Raw genomic sequence first — 17,653 nt, forward strand, 5'->3', positions numbered from 1 at the left:
AATGGCTATAAAAGGACTGGGAAATATAAAGGAATCTCTTATACTTCTATCTTCTACTCAGTCCACTCCTAGCTTTGGCTGGAAAAAATGCAACAACATCTGCAACAAAAAAAAGCTGCGTTTCCACAACGTGGGGCCTTTTAGCCTAAGGGTTGGTTTAGCTCTGCGTTTGTATTCCGTCCGGGGGAGTCTGCATGGGGATGCCTCAAACGGAATACCAAACGCAATTGCAGGCACTGTGCAGTAAAAGCACAGACCCCATAGACTATAATACGGTCTGTATGCTTGCTGCAAGATCTCCGCAGGGAACATGCGGAGAGGAAAGTAGTTCACAATCTACTTTCCTCTCCGCATGTTCAGTGTGGGCAGCGCGCGGCAAGCACACGGACCCCATTATAGTCTATGGGGATCGTCCCAAGCGGACACCCCGAACGGATTACCCAACACAGATGTGAACGAGGGGTAAGGGTTAACCTATTAAGGACACTGCTATGGAGCTGCCACCCTGCATTGGCAGTCAGAGACTTGTTCCCAAGCTTCCTGTTAGTGCCCCTCACACAGTAATTATTCCCCCTTTTGTGCCACATCCCCCTACTTCATCCCTCTTTCATTATATGCTGCTGAACAACTGCCAGTTTTGCCATGACAGGGTGAATTTCCTGCTTTCTGACATTGGAAGGCAGTGTATGATAAATCTTCTCCCGCCATCAGGCAGAGGTCATACATTACTATGCACATGCTGGCAGACCTCAAGGGAAATCATAAAACAGTTTATCTAGCCCTAATGTGTTGACGGAGACCGGTAGCGCCCCCTGGCTTCTGGGTGCGGTCCCTATATACCAAACTGGGCAACCCATTCTGCCATTGTTTGATGTTGCTACAGGAGGCGATACATGGAGATTATTTTCCAAATAATATTTTGGGTACATAATTAGCACTAAAATGTGCCGATTGAGGGTATTTTCTGCGCGCACGCGTACAATATGGATATCCGCCATTTCCTTTGTACCGCCCAACTCGCCTCATGTTGAAGACATTGTTGCGCATGTGCAAAAGCAGTTACCAGTAGGGGGAGTTGTAGGCATTTCCTCAGTCAGGCCCTACTCTGAGTTGCAGAAGATCTCGCAGCTGAACAAGTAATGGCGGCGGTAGTGGTGTGAGAAGGTCGTGTTCGTGAGGTGAGTGGGCCCTAGCTGGACTTAGGGCTGAAAAACGGGGACTATAAGAGTCATCCTCGGTAATATCGGCCTATATGTGATGTCATTTACCGTAGAGCCGCGCCTGACTACGGGGACATAGGGCGGGTTATGGTTTATACAAAATGGACGGCCGTCGTTAGAGGCGTAGTCAACGCGGCCTCGGCTGTTTAGTCCGAAAAGCATAGGCTGAAGGTCGCGCAGCTCTCCGGGAGACACGAGGGGAAGACAATAGCGCGGATTTCGGGGCTGTGTGGAGAGGATCGGCCATAAGCTCTGGCTCGTGGGTATTAAGCCACGTTTGCCTGAGTGGCGGATGACCAGCTAGGGACTCAATTTGGCTTGTATTGGAGGGCAAAATTCGATTTTTTTTTTTTTTGGCTTATATTTAGTAGGGGTAAAAATCTCCGAAGTGTAGTTTTAAGGAGAGAAGTAGTGGAGTCAGGTAGATAAGGGTTAACGAGCGAAACCAGGTAGCATTGTAGGGGAGGAGGGGGGATTGTTTGGTGCAGATGTGAGGTAATGATGAGCTTTTTAGAGGATGTGTGAGAAAATCTTGGCTGGGGGATATCATATTTGGGTGTTACATGAAGATATGCTTTATTATGGGGAAATATGTTTCACTAGGGTTTTTAAAAAAAAAAAAAAAAAAAAATTATTCCAATGCATAAAAATGTTCCATCCTTGTAGAGGGAAGCTTATTCCTATTAGTGCTAAGGAAATCCTTTCCAATTATTCCCAATAGTGTCAGTAATTGGATAAGAAATAATTATAGGATAAGCGCCAGTTGTTTTCTGTCTTCTGGATTTGCGCTAGGTTCACATTAGTGCCCAAGTCTCTGTACGAGAGAGAAAAGTCCAAGTAGGACTTTGCTCTCCGTAGTTGCGGAAACCTGGTTTATCCCTTTATGGACTATGGAGTCCGCAGGTTTCCGTGTGACTACTTTTTAAGCGGCCAGGGCTTCCATTTTTCGGTTCGCCAAATGTGATGATTCAACCAAAAAGAACTCATTGAAGGGGTAACATTCAAAAACTAGTTGCCTCTGTTATAAAATGTGGGTGTGGGGAGGAGGGCGCTGTCATGATATACGGGTAACTTTGTAGCATATAAGATTGTGCTATGGACTTGGTATAGGGTTTAAATTACAGCGTTGTGATGCCAGTCATTTTATTCCTTGCATTTAGGTAGATTGGACCACTTTTTACATGCTGTAAGAGATGGTTATTAGGAATGTGTTTTGGGGAGGGTATGTTAAAGTGACTACTTCTGTCCTTCATATTCTAGTACATGGTGTTATTGATGTTGTAGTCCATACACCTAAAGTGGCATCCAATGGTGGAAAAATGTTCTGCTGTTTTTCTATAACACCCAGTTAACATCTGCGTTCGGTCCATTCCATCGCCTGTCTGCATGGAAAATGCAGAGAGAAAAGCTCCGCAAGCAGCACTTTTCTTTCTGCATTATTCATGCGGAAACCACACAGACCCCATTATAGTGTATGGGGTCTGCTTGTTTCCTAAAGTAACCGTTTTTTTTTTTCTTATGCGGGCTAGGTTTCTGTTTGGGGGTCCCCAAGCGGACTTCCTGAACAGAAACCCATGCACAGTGGTGAACCGAGCCTAAGGTAGTGGCTGGAAACTCATTTGTTCATTTCAGTGTTGCCACGGGGGAGGAGGGAGCACTTTTTCAACGATATCCAGTGGTCCAATTGAATTGAAAGAAGTAGGTTTACAGCTCCAACCATTCTCTCCGTTCAAACTAGGGTGCAGAACCCCTCAATTCTTGGATTTGTGGGATTTCATTTGTCAGAATTGTACTGATCACCAAGTGAGTAAGTTGTTGTGGTCCGGAATACTCCTAGAGCAGGGGTGGGCAATTAATTTTCCCATGGGGCCACATGAGAAATTGAAACGGTTCTCGAGGGCTGTGTGATTTAGCTCCACCCACTTATATGTTGACTCCGCCCATTCTTATCTATTTTTCCATGTGCCCCCACAAAGTATAATGTCCCTACAGTCACCCTAACATTATATGCCCCCACATTATGTTTCCCTCCAGATGTCCCACAGTATTAAATCCCTCTCCTCGTGCCGCAGTTTAAACTGGCAGAAACTAGAGGGGGACATTAAACAGTGGATGTGGTTGGGGATATTAAACTGGGGGCAACTAGAGGCAGATATGTCCCCCTCCAGCTACCCCCCACATTTAATATCCTCCTCCAGCTGCTCCAGTTTAATGTTGCCCTCCATTTGCCTTCAGTTTAATTGTTCCCTACATCTGCCCCCAATTCCCTCCTTTTGCTTACTGTCTCCATCTTCCCTCAGTCTTCATTCCCTACAGCTTGCCCTTTCTGTGTAACACCAACCACACTGTCCTGTGTGGCTCCGCCCACTAAAGAGTCTGATCATATCTTAGTGACCTAAAGGACTTTTGACATCATCAAAGGTCCTTTAGCCGACTTGCCATTCAGCATCTACCTTTATCCTGCACCCTATGTGGGCTGGGAAGAGACAGATGGCCGGATGTGGCCCGCGGGCCGTACAATGCCCACGTCTGCCCTAAAGCTTTCTCATACAACTTGGAGGAAAGTTGGCTGTTCTGCCATTCCAGCGGGACCTAGTATTGCTTGGTGGTTTCCCAACAGGCTGCATTCATACAAGAATGAGTACTGGCCATGTGATGTCAAAATAAGGGTCATGTGCTATCTTTGGCAGTTGTTACGGATCCCTTCATACACTGAAATGTATTGGGGGGGGGGGTCCATGAAAATGGGTGTTAGCTGAACATAATTCTGTTGAATTCATGGATTCCCTGCATACACTGCAATAGTTATGAAGTATCTGTAAAAACAAATGCACAAGTGTCTTATTTTAAGATGGCACATGTGGTTTTCAAAAAAGCATGCATATTTTATAAGGGCCGGTGATTTTTTTTTATTTTATTTTGTTTTGCATCATGTAAGCCTAGCCTTACAGAATTTGTCCAGGCTATAAAAATAAATAAATAAATGAATGAATTAGGCTGGGAGAGGGATGTGTGTTCGTGTATGCACATGCAAATAAAAAAAGCCCAATAAACTTCTGTTCCTGCTGCCTCCCAGTGCAGTCCGCTCCTGCTGCTCTATCTTGTTTTGCCGGAAGTCCCCGCCACACTTTGGTGTCCGTTGTCCTTCGCTGATGGACTTTGCCAAATGAAAACACTAAAGCATCAGGACTGAACCGCGCAGGGAGACACCGGAGTATCAGGGACAGGTGAGTGTCTTGATCCATTTCTCCCCTAATGTCTGCCTTTGAAGGAGAGCCAGGAGACTACCATACACAGGATTGACTGGTCCCAGAAACATTTCCATAAATGTCTGATACATGTGGGTCTCACTTTGGGACCCTAGTCTATCTAGGGGGATTGTCTTGCCCCATCTTGTGACATAAGAGGTGACTGCGTATGTGCAGCATTCTTCATTCACTTCTAGGAGTTTCTAGAATAGTGAAGCAGTGAGGCTTTTATTTTTGGAAGTCCAATAGAAATTAAGAGTGCAATGCATCCACTTGTAGGGGTCGGGTGGCCCAGCAATGACTGAGTTGTAAGACAGGCCCCTTTGACCGTGCATTGATAACTGTGCTGATACTAACTGTACCATTAGCTCCGAACTAGGCACTTACATCTATGTACCACAGTCAGTGTTAGAGGACATCTTTAATAACTGTTTGTGAATTTTTGCCATTGGAAATAAGTAGTAAGGTAGACTTTTTTTCTTATATTTTATTGCCTGCCTTCTTCCAGGCGTGTTCTTTAGTTATGGTACACAACCTACTAAAAGGGACATTCTAGATACCGTGGGACATTGGTTGAATCAGTCTTGCTAAAAATGCCTTTTAGGGCTAGTTCACACGTGAACAAAGGGCCGGATTTTGACAGCGGATTTCGCTTCAAAATCCGCCCCTTTACAATGGTGGTCTATGTAGACCACCGGGCTTTTTTTTCCCGCTAGCGGAGAAAAGAAAGGACATGTCCTTTCTTCAGGCGGAAGCCGCGCGGCTTCCACCCCCGGCAGCTCCCTCCTATGTCGGCTCATTCATTTGAGCCGACAGCGGAGGGGAAAGCCGCGACCGCGATGGTCGCGGCAGGCGGGTTTTGACAAGAAAGAGACGCGGCTCACCACGTCTCTTTCCGTGTCAAAACCCGCGCGGGCAGTTCACATGTGAACTGACCCTTACAGAGTCTGCTCCCTACAGCTCCTCTTCAACATCCTTCCCTTAATTCCTATGCCCCTCTTTCTGTTGTTCCCATCCGTTATCTTCCCTGGTGTTTTCAGCTTTAGTTGCTGCAGCTTCAGGACATGTGAGGAGATCATACGCCCCACAAAGTATATTTTAGTAGTAGAAATAGGTGACCGCAATAGCAGAGATTTTACTACTTCGATGACTATATTGTATAGTTATTTCATTTAAATAAAAACAAAACTTGTCACTGTAATTCACTCTTCCAAAGGAGTATCTGCATAGCTGAGGGTGATTAAAATGTCACTATTATATTGTACTTGATCTGCTGGTCATTTATATTTGATACATCCGCCTCCGATTCCTCTTTATTCTCTGCTCACCGTGGTGCTTTGCCAAAGCAGAGAATCTGTTTTGTTGTGGATTAGGTCCAGGTGAATGAACCTATTCAGCATGGAAGGCTCAGAATCTTCATATACTCCGCAGCAAGGTTATGCAGGATGCTTGTTTTTATTTTTGTGAGGGTCCTGCTCAGATTTGTGCCACCCGTTGAATTGGATGGAGAATCATAACGGAATCCGCCTCAAAATCAGCATCAGTCTGTCTATTGAACTATTTAAATGCATTTTGGCCCTTGTGATCTGTTCATGTGCTGTGCTTGGTTCAGGATTGATAGTTTTATCTGTTCTTTCCAGCCCTGCAGCAGACAAATGGCTCTGCCCTTTGTCAGTATTGCAACAGACAGAATGCATGTTTTTCCAATCTTTGGCTGCTTACCCAGTTTAGATTGCATTCTGGGTAAAATTTGTCAGGTGGTTTGTGCATCAGAGTGCGCTCAGATATGGACTGTACATGTGCGTGTCAGAATTACAACTGGTAATGATGGCAGTATGTTTCATTAATGTCACCTTTTATATGCAGTATTTCTAAGTGGTTGTCAGAATACTATATAATATATATTTCCCCAGCGTAGACGTTTGACACCTCAGTAGATAAAGCCTAAAAAGGTAGAGAATTCCAAGAGAAATGGATACTTGGAATCTTACCTCACCTTTTGGCTTCCTTCATGTTTGTTGTCTGCAGTGACTTCATCATATTGTGAATAGCTACTTGCATTACCATTTGGCTTGTGGAGCAGTGACAACAGTTTTTTTTTTGTTTTGTTTTTTTTGGGGGGGGGGGGTTCATTTTGATTATCCTGTTTTCACATAACATGGGTCAGATTTTCGGATTGTGTCCCTGCTTAGGCCAAGTAATAGGATTTGACTGTGCATCAAGTAGAATTGCCTGTTTGGTTTCTTGCTTTTTGAGGGTTATGCATATATAGTGTGACAAACTGATCTTCATCCATCCACACACGACACCCTGAGATCCTTAGCTTCCCTAGGAGGGCAGGGTTTTCTATGTATGGTTTGCTCACTGCAGCCACAGTTTGCATTGTTAAAGGGGTTGTTCAAGATCCATGGGTAATGGGTTCTAATGACCTATACAAGGGGTAGGTCATAAATATCAAATTATGACTTGGTCACCCAGACCCCACACTGGTCAGCTTATTTGGCTGCTGGAAGCCATTCACCTATCAAAGCGAATGGTAGCAGAGCTGTAGTTACCCCCATCATAACAACTACAGTGTACAACTCTATATCCTACTATACAGACTGCAGCTTTTGAGAGGTCATCAGTATCCACTACTAATGGTTCTCGGACAGCCTCTTTAACCTAAAACAAACTTTTCAGGTTGTTCTGCTCTTACTGAAAGCAGATGGAGGGAGAGAAGTTGAGCTTCATAATATATAGACTTGTATAATTTGGAGCAGGATTTTTGGGTAAAGCTGAGTAAATCCTGACAGGACTCTGTCCTGGGAGAGGCAGTGAGGGTCCTTCATATCCTATCCACATATGCATCTTTCTGTGTAAATTCACTGAGGACCTTTCATGTTCTCAGGCACATGCGGTTTTATATACTGCTAGAAAGCCGACATTGCACTAAATTCAGTGCACTGTTGGCTTTACTGTGCTCCGGGGCTAGACTTATTGGTGCCGTTATAACCGCATCAATCTCTGCTAACTGTCAGAAGGGCGGTCCTGATTTTCTCCTGGGCTGTGAGGAACACCCACCCCCGACAGTACTCATCCATAGCTCTGCACTGTCAGAGGGGGCGTTCCTCACAGCCCACCACACGTGCCCGAAGACATGAAAGGTCCTCTTTAAGCGGTGAAAGCTATAAGTCACTGGGCTGGATAATCAGGACTTCTTCCAGAAGTTTGTGGTGACCACCCTGTGACAGCACCTTGAGACATCTTAGCTATTCTTTATTATATACTACACTCACAATGCAGCAGAAACCGCCCAACTGATTCCCTTTGTCTGTTCAGCCTGTTCTAGGCCATCCTGTTCTTGCCTCACTGCATTCAAAGAGCCATAACCGTTTACAATTTGCGTCACTATAGATTTCTGTAGGTTTTGTTAAAATGAAGCCATTTTGGGGAAGCAGAACAGATGGACAAACCACAACAGTGGCGGACACTTAATGATCTTGACGGACTTCATTAACTGAGATCCGTTTGATGTTCGTTCTTTTACACTGACTCAGACTTGCGGCACTTTTTCATCCAGCAAATTTTGACTAACTCCGATGCAGATATGACCATAGCCTTAATACTTGTATAGTAAAAACTAGAGATGAGCGAGTATTGTTCAGATCAGCCGATCCGAACAGCACGCTCCATAGAAAAGAATGGATGCACCTGGTACTTCCGCTTTGACGGCGGCCGGCCGCTTAACCCCCCGTGTGCCGGCTACGTCCATTCATTTCTATGCGAGCGTGCTGTTCGGATCGGCTGATCCGAATAGTACTCGCTCATCTCTAGTAAAAATGTTCCATGTAATGGTTATTTTTCTGTCACCACATTGCTCAGTTACGTTTTTTTGCTGACTTTACGGAATGAGAGGTGTGTTTTTTTTTTTTTTTTTTTTTTTTTTTTTTTTTTTTTTTATTGCCACCATTTTAGAGTACATATGATTTACTGAGTAGCTTTCATGGCGGGGTGAGAAATTCCTAATTTGGGGAGTTCTTTTATGCTGTGCAGCGTGTAATACAAATGTTAAAGGGGTATTCCCATTTCAGTGTTTATAGCTTTATCAGTAGGATATGTCATAAATACCCAATATATGCGAATCCCTGAAAAGAAGAAAGCAGCCATGTTTTTGAAGTCCTGTGGTAAAACATGGCTGTCCCCCTTTAATGCTGAAGACACATTGAGGGCTAGATTTCAAGTGTTTAAAAAAAAATAAAAATAAATACATCTGCGTTGAATGGGTCCCCATCGGTGACGTCACCTAAATGGAGAGGTACCACATGAACATCTCTCCATTCAGTTGTATAGGAGTTGAGAAAAGGCTGCCCAGATAATCATATGCTGAACATAGAATAAAAAAAATAGTGTGAGGAAATAAAAACAAATTAGAGAGAGTTACATTTCATGATCTGGTTTTAATGAATTATATGTCTTTTATAATTATATTATAAAATTATATGGTTTTATATGAATTATGGTCTTATGACACTTCAGTACATGTTGCAAACATTCATTCAGTAATAGTCAGTACTTTGAAACTTTCCTGGCACAAGTATTTCTGGATATATTTGGGCTTGGTCATGTTTGAACTAAATCGGCACACCAAAAAGTAACAATATTTCATTGATGGTCTTATGTAAAGGTTTTCAGCTTTGACGTCCGCTTTAAATTCATCATTAATCCACTTAAAGAGGACCTTTCACCTCCTGGCACACATGCATTGTAATAGTACGCTAAATTCAAGCTGCATTTCCAACGTGGGGCTTCGGCTTCAGCCTTAAAGAGGACCTTTCACCTCCTGGGGCACATGCGGTGTAATACACCACTAGAAAGCAGACAGTGCACCGAATTCATCGCACTATCGGCTTTCCCGTTCTGTGCCCCCGATGAAGAGCTGTCGGTGCCGGTACCATAGCTCTTCACTGTCAGAAGGGTGTTTCTGTTGCGCTGTACTGTGAGGGAGCGTTCCTTACTGCCCAGCCATGACACTGAGCGGTGAGGAACGTACCCCCAGCACTCATCTATGGACAAGCACTCAGGAGTAGGGAAGGGGGCATTCCTCACCACTCAGCGTCATAGCTGGACGGTAAGGAACGCCCCCTCTCACACTACAGCGCAATAGATGCTGCTGTGAGGAGGGGCATTCCTGACTGACTGTCAGAAACACCCTTGTGACAGTGAAGAGCTATGGTACCGGCACCGATAACTCTTCATCAGGGGCACAGAATGGGAAAGCCGATAGTGCACCGAATTTATTGCACTGTCTGCTATCTAGTGGTGTATTACACCACATGTGCCCCAGGAGGTGAAAGGTCCTCTTTAAGACTGAAGCCCCACGTTGGAAATGCAGCCTTTTTTTCTTTTTATTTTTTTTCTTTGAGCCAAAGCCAAGAGTGGATTGAGCAAAAGATATAGAAGGATAAGTACTTTTTTTTTTATTATTCCTATTTCTATGTGTGTCCACTCTTGGCTTTGGCTCAAAAAATCGCAACAAAATCTGCAAGAAAAAAAGCTGTGTTTCTGCAATGTGTGGCCTCAACCTAAAGGGGTTGTGCAAGACTTCAGAAACATAGCTGCCTTCTTCAGAGGAAGATGTGACCGCGCACCTGTTGGGCACATGGTAATGCCACAGCTCCATCCTGTTAAAATGAATGGGACTGAGCTTCAATGTCCATGTAACCAATGGACATAATGTCACTTCCTGAGAAGAAAGCGACCATGTTTTTGAAGTCCTCCGCAACCCTTTGCAAATTTGTCGATATGAGCTAGTGTAGATTTCAATGCAGGTGCATTGTTTGGGGAAATTGTAAATGAAGCACAGACTACATTGGCTCACATAATGTCAAGCCTGGCGGTAAAATGCCAGTCATTAAATTTTTTTTTATTTTTTTATTTTTTTTTTAACTTCCAAAACCAGGGCTGGATTTGGAAGGGATAGGAAAATGTAAAGGAAGCACTTCTCCTTCCTACTAAACTCACTTCTGACTTTGGCTGAAAAAAACTGCAGCAAAATCTGAAAGGAAAGGTGATGAATATAATTTGCCTATTTCATGAATGGTACCTCTCCACTGTACATGGCTGTATATTTTGTGTGTTCCACAATATATCTTTGACCAAAATAATAAATCCTAGAAACACTTTTGTCAGAAATAAATATTTAAGGGAAACAGTGGGGTGGAAACTGCATTTGCTTGACTTTAAGGGTTTTGTTTTTATGGTGTTCATTGTGCGGCCAAAATGACACATCTGTATTCTGTAGGTTGTTAAGATTATGGCGATTCCAAATGTATAGAGTTGCGTTTTAACACGGGTAAGCTGCATTAAAGATCTACTGAAGACAGAAATGGAAGTCTTCATAGGCTCCAGGCTATCATGGAGACTCTATGGAGCCCAAAACCAACTTCCCCCTTCCCGTCTCCTTTCTTCAGAATGAAAAAGGTATAAGGCTGGTGGAAACTCATCTCGAGGACTAATAGTAGGGATCAAGTGAGCGTTAGTGCCGGGTCTCTGGTAAATAGGGACATTTAGGGACTAGTTACTTTATTTTTTTGTATGAGAGATTTCAAAAAGACAAAGGTTAGTTTCTATGCTGTGAAGTAGTCTGTTACATGTTTTATAACTTCCCTCCTTCCTTTCCAGGACAGTGCCCTTAGAGGGGAGATCGAACTTCTGAGTATAAAAATTGAGACAACTGCGCATGTCTTTACAGTGAGTCTTAGGATGGATCAAGGCTAACGTCTTCCCTGAAACCCAGGTAAAGCTTGTAATCTCTTTAATGCATATGTATGCTTTCTGTTTGGTTACAGGCTTAAAGAAAACTACAATGCATTTTGTGCTTGACTGTATGGATTCCTTGTATTTTTTTTATTTTTTTTATCATTAAAATTTTGGTATTTAAAGCATAATTTTCCCACTGAAGCATTTAGTCACCTGCATTGTCTAGTGGCTGTCCTTTTCCATGATCTTCATATACATGAGCAAATTATAAGAGCTTAGTAGTTGTTAGTAGTCCAGCAGTGACTATTTATAGGCCCAGATTCCTTCAAAATACAGTCAGACACAGCTTTTCTGCAGCTATTGGCTTGATGCTTGCTCTGAAACATTTGGCTCCTGCTGCTCTTACAAACATACGTATTTGTTTTCAGAGTTGCAGTGTGGCAGCAAAAGCATCACCTGCAATGGAGGAAGTGACCAGTTCTCTGCCTTCAGTGACTTTTGAAACTGAACTCAACCTTGAAATCTTGGAGAGCAGTTCTCCTGGTATGCTGTAGTTTCTACAATTTTCATAGGATTAGTACAGATGTTAAATATGTTTGCAAGTGTTAATTCTTATGTTAAAGCGTGTAAATCAGGCTGGGGTTTCAGCCACATTTTGTTTTCATGTTACAGGAGATTAACCCACCCCCCCTCCCCATTTCATCCCTGAAAAACAAACTTTTCACTGTCCTACTTTGTAGAAACATTCAGACTTATAGAAACACTGAGGAATATTTGCTAATTCTGTCTAACACTTAGTGTAAACTCAAAGTTTCCAACATTCTTTACCCTCCCCACAAAACATCCAAAAGGGTCTGTGTAGGAATTAGTCCTGTGCCAGGAGGCTGGGGAAGGTGAAGCTTTGTTGATATAAAGTTCCACAAACTTTTACTCCTCACTGTGCTCTTGAATGTTAGGCCAAGGACCCCATTGTACTGTGGTGGTAGTGGCTTGCATGTTTAATGAGAGGCTAGGGGGATAGAGCTGTTGGCTATATACTCATCTGTTAAATGAATTGGACTGAGATGGCAAGTTGTCACTTATTTGCAGGATAGGTAATAACTTTATTGGCGGTCTGACAACTGCTGGAAGTTAAAGGGGCTCTATCAGTAAAATCATGCCCCCCCCCCCCCGTTTTAAAATAATCTAAAAAAGAATGTGCTCTACTTACCGAACGTGCACGCTGGACGGGCATTCAGGGTGTGTCTTCATCTTCATCCCCGCCTCTTCTTCCTCCGATGTCCTCCGGTCCCGTCTTCCTCCAGCGCTCGCGAACGGCCAGTGATAGCCAGGGTGCATGCGCAGTAGCCGTAGTAGAAGCCGCATGCTACTGCGCATGCACCCAGGCCGTTTTTTCATATCAGTGTCCGCGAGCGAGCGCTGGAAGAAGATGGGACCAGAGGACATCGGGGGAAGAAGATGAAGACACACCCTGAATGCCCGCCCAGCGTGCACGATCCGTAAGTAGAGCACATTCTTTTTTAGGTTATTTTTTTAAAAACGGGGGGGGGGGGGGGGGGGGGGGTAGTTTAATATAACATTTACAGTGCCTGAATAGCCTTTTTTAAAGGCTATGTACGCATATGTGGGGCTCTAGCAGCATGATTTTGCTGATAGAGCCCCTTTAAATGAAGTCGCCTGTGCTATTGATGCTTCATTCATGAAGTGGTAAAACAGGTTGCTGTTCTCTGGATCGATGAGTATCCCAGTAATCAGACTGTGATAGCTTCATCTACATTTCAGTGTTTATGCATATAAATTGTGGTGGATTCAGTTTGATGTAATAAAGCTTGTTCTGCACCTATGACCTGCAGTGCCACTCCTATTGCTTAAATAGTAGCCTGCTGAATGCACTCTAGAGGCTGCTGGAACACCTGCTCTTTGTGGGGTCTCACGGCTCCTATGGATCACAGATCCACAGAACATCTGATGAGTACATCAGCAGGATAAAAAATCAATTTGGGGCCCAGACAACCACTTTTAATGATATTGAAATTGCTGCTGTCTTCTAGGTTTTTTGTTGTGTGTTTTTTATTTTTTTTTTTTTAAAGCTGTATGCATTATGTAATTTACTCTTTATATTAGCTATGTTTTTTCAGATGGATGACTCCTTTTTTTTCTCTAGATTTGTAGATAGTTGATGAAGTCCTGTGTCTGTCGACTTATAGGAGCCATTTCCTAAACTAAGCTTGAGTTAAAACTTTCATCACCAAACCATATAATTCTCTCCCCAGTGTTGCAGTATATATAATGCCACTGCTCTTGACATTTTACCTTGAGACTCCTTTTACATAAATTATTTAAAGGGAGTCTTTCAGCAGTAAAATCTGCATTAAACTAATGACAGTATCTGGTTGGATTGCTTCAACACTTTTCAAAAATGCAGCTCCATGTTCATGAAAATCTCCATTTTATTTTTGGCAAATCAGCTGAAAGGCTCTAGGGACATCTTTTCACCTGGGGCTTTACTCTCTGCTCTGCTACCGCCCCTAATGCAGACAAAGTGGAAGATGTCAATCAGGCAATGAGAGCTGGAGCTGGGTGGCAGTAAGGGGTGTCTGTGCAGCGTGAAGAAACAACTCCCCTAAAGCCCTTTTCAGCTAATTTGCATAAGTATAAAACGCAGATTTTCATGAACTTGGAGCTTCAATGTAGAATAAGAGATCTCTTTGGAAAGTGCAGAATCTGCCGGACAAGGTGCTCTCAGTAGTTTGATACAGATTTTCCTGCTGATATTCTATTTAAATGTCACCTCGTACTGCTTTTATTTATTTATTTTTGTTCACATCTCGGCAATCCTGATCACACTTGGTAACGTATCCTTTAGCCAATGGCAGTGAGATAAGATGGCATGGACGCAAAATTATTGAAATAAAGTTCACATTGACTTGGACTGATTTTATTCATTTTGCAATTGATTGCCCAATTCTACTCTGCAGCGTACAGCGAGAGTGCATGTATGAACATTGTAAATTATTTTTCTACCCAGTGCCCTCTTCCTGCCACCACTTTATGTATTATACCTCACGCTTGGTGCTATAATATTTGCCAGTTCTATTTTCATGGAACTGCAGAAACAAGGCTAGTCACAAATGGTGCCAATAAAGTAGTTTTTAGGAGGTGTTACAGGGCTAGGCAGTGGATCTGTAATTTCATGTAGCATTAAATTCTCACCAGCCCAGTTACAGAAGTACTATGTTATATTGACTTACGACCTTTATAGTGAAAAATAAACTTACAGAATACTAGAAATTAAATATTACAGAGCAGTAAACACATTAAGCTTCTAAACATGATCTCTTTAAGATTATTTTTGTCTTTTACTTTGCATCATCATAGCCTCTTTTTCGGATGACAAGGAACACAGTGAAGATGTGCTGAGATCAGTTAAGCCAACAAGCAAGGAGTTCAAGAAAACTTGGGGATTTCGTAAAACGACAATCGCCAAACGTGAGATAGTGAGTGACTTAGATATGGAGAGTGCGGACTCTGCTCGACAACAGGCTCCTTCTCTACGACGCAGTGGGCGCCAACCAAAGCCTACTGAGAGGGTGGAAGAGTTCCTTACAACAGTTAGAAGAAATAGAGGGAGGAAAATCAACAATATAGAAGATTCTAGTGATAGATCGTGTCCAGTGACTGATGCTGAGACGGCGTCAGAAGGGAGTGTAGAGAGCACTCATGAAGTAAAGCATGATTCAGGCACTAGAGGTGTCCCCTCTAAAGCCCAGGTTAAGAAAGAAGAGGATGACAGTTCTGATAGTGATGGAATGACTTTGAAAGAACTGCAAAACAAACTAAGAAGCCGTCGCAGCAACAACACTGCAGGTGAAACCGTAAATGTGCATGCTATGAGCACTGTAAATGCAAATGCAGAGTCCACTGTTCGCACTAGGAGTGCAAATCGTGCAGCCTTGCTTCAGCAGCAAATGCAAAGTGGTCCTGTAAAGCAGGAGCCTCACAGCCCAGAACAAATTCAAGATCGGAAACTGGACAAAATGGTTGTCTTGCCAAAAGGCAGACCTGAAGCTGAGATCTATGACCCAAATGCACTATACTGTATATGTCGCCAACCTCACAACAACAGGTATCGTCTCTCTAAATTTTTCTCAAAACCTTATATGCAGTTCAAATGTACAGGGTGCTCTGGGGATAGATACTAAATAAATCCACTGGAAAAAAGAATTAACCTTGTCAGATGAGTGTATGCTGTAAAGAGTACCTTTAAAGTTAATCGCTTGAGAATGTACTTTGGGTTGGGGAGTATATGCAGACTGCTCTTCATTCTGTAAGAACATTGCCCACTTTAATCTGAAAAGATGAACCAGGAAAATATGCCTTTTTTTTTTTTGTGTTTTCACAGCCTGCACATCAGGATGGTTTAACTATTTTTCATTTTGTTGCCTTTTGAAATACAGGTTCATGATTTGCTGTGATAGATGTGAAGAGTGGTTTCATGGAGATTGCGTTGGAATATCTGAAGGCCGTGGTCGACTTTTGGAAAAGGATGGTGAAGATTATATATGCCCCAACTGCACCATTTTACAGGAACATGAAGAAAGTGGGACAGATGGTGAGCGCAAGGAGGTAGTAGCTGATCCAGTTCCTAGCGCTTCTGAAGTTACCAGTGTGGGTACTGTGGAGCACTGCGCACAAAGTCAAGGTATCAAAGGCAGAATTGAAAAGGCTGCATACCCCAGTGGCAAAAAGAAACTAAAGATCTTTCATCCTGTAAGTATTCTTTAAATTGAGCATTGAAGGTACAATCTTCCTTAATGTCCATGACCTCCCTTTAGTTTACAGTTTGTTATCCAGTGGTTAGTGCATTAAAACTCCATTTATATACAAAGTTCCTTAGTAACAAGATGTTCTCTGTGTATATGTAATACTAATAAATGTTGGTTTGGGTAGCTACTTGCAAACCTGATTAAAGGGAGTCTATCATCAGAACCTGGCATATCAGCCGAGCCCTGCAAACAGGTTGGGGGTCACCTGAATCAAAAGGTCTTTTCACCTTGTGCAAATGTGCCTCTGCTGAAATATCACTGTATTTGTCAATATGAAAATGATCTCTGAGGAGCAGTGAGGGCGTTGGAGCTTTCCTCTTTTGAGCACTAAGGGTGTCAACATTGCTCCAAAAAGCTTATTTGCATATTGACCTACACATTATTTGTTTAGTCACCAAAATCGATCTGCAGGGCTTGAGGTGCTGTACTAGGTGACAGACTTATTGTAAGCAGTGGGTGAAATCTGCATTACAAAAGTGTTTGACTCACGACTTACAATCTTATTACAGGTGATGGTTCAAGAATCTAGTGTGCAACCTCAAGAAGTATCTGAGACCACTCAGATTTCCCATGAGGTTACGGAGATGGCTGACTCTCTAGATGTAGCCAAGTGCATTGGTCCAGGCTGTGTAAGCAGTGCTCTGCCTGACTCTGTGTATTGCAGTCACGACTGTATCCTCAAGCATGCTGCAGCCACAATGAAGTCCCTGAGCTCAGGCAAAGAAAGCAAGCCGAAGGAAAAGGTCAAGGTAAAATCTGAGAAGAAACCACCACCCAAGACCCAGGTAAGAAATGTCACAACAGAGGAAATAATGGATTCCCATGTAGTGTAAATACGAAGGCTGATTTACACAGCCACATTTTACTGTCTGTATTGTAGCTCCCCTGTGGTTTAGTGAAGGTGATGTGACCCAAAGCTGATAATGTGGCCATATTGGTCATGTGAAGGCAATCTGAAATGGAAGCAAACAGCTTAAAATAATGAAATGAAAACTGATCTAGGCAACAAAGCCAGCTTTTCTGTTATGCAGATTTGATAAATTAAGCTTGGTGTGCCTAAACCAGATTGATAGTAAAAATGAATGACATTGCTTTTAATAGACTGAATGTCTAGTTATATTTCAGAAGTTTAGATTATAAATATTTTACAGCTATAAAGGCTTAAAATATACATAATCTTCAACAAACTAGAAGTTAATGGCCAGAAATGGTGCAATATGTACATATACTATAACATGACAAGTAGTCCTTCTATCCTGCATGCTGAAACGCTGCACACAAAGTAAAAAAGAATCTTCCGAATTATACATTAGACATGTGCAAACTGGTTTAGCTTGCTTTCTTGGCATCACAGAAGAAATCTGCCCATCAGACTCTGTTTTCAGTTTTGGCTCTGATCCATGTTTTGCCCAACTGCTATGTGATTGGAATTGTACTGAAGTTACCGTTCAGTTCATCTTCCCTCTGACTTGCCCTTCCCCTTAGACATAACATCATTAGTGATGTTATCTGACTGTAGTGCCAATCGTGTAGACACACTGATGAGGATTTATTAAGATCAGTGTGCGGTTCTGCCAAAGAATGTGTCTAATTTATTGTTGAAGTGTGCTCCTTGACA

General features: G+C 42.7%; 1 protein-coding gene across 4 annotated transcripts in view; it reads left to right on the plus strand.

The window, feature by feature from the left end:
- Positions 1-1,070: 1,070 nt before the first annotated feature.
- Positions 1,071-17,653, plus strand: part of DIDO1 (death inducer-obliterator 1) — a 48,992-nt gene continuing 32,409 nt past the window's right edge. The window contains exons 1-6 of one of the 4 annotated variants that reach the window (XM_075276993.1): positions 1,071-1,178; positions 11,132-11,246; positions 11,638-11,752; positions 14,588-15,335; positions 15,667-15,979; positions 16,545-16,820. In XM_075276993.1, coding sequence (XP_075133094.1) covers positions 11,671-11,752; positions 14,588-15,335; positions 15,667-15,979; positions 16,545-16,820 — 1,419 coding nt within the window. In that variant the 5' untranslated portion in view covers positions 1,071-1,178; positions 11,132-11,246; positions 11,638-11,670. Of the gene's footprint in view, positions 1,238-11,131; positions 11,247-11,637; positions 11,753-14,587; positions 15,336-15,666; positions 15,980-16,544; positions 16,821-17,653 lie in introns of all 4 variants that reach the window. The other 3 variants (XM_075276991.1, XM_075276995.1, XM_075276994.1) reach the window with 3 other exon arrangements.

Source organism: Leptodactylus fuscus, chromosome 6 (genome assembly GCF_031893055.1).
Source record: "Leptodactylus fuscus isolate aLepFus1 chromosome 6, aLepFus1.hap2, whole genome shotgun sequence".
In the NCBI taxonomy this organism is placed as follows: domain Eukaryota; kingdom Metazoa; phylum Chordata; class Amphibia; order Anura; family Leptodactylidae; genus Leptodactylus; species Leptodactylus fuscus.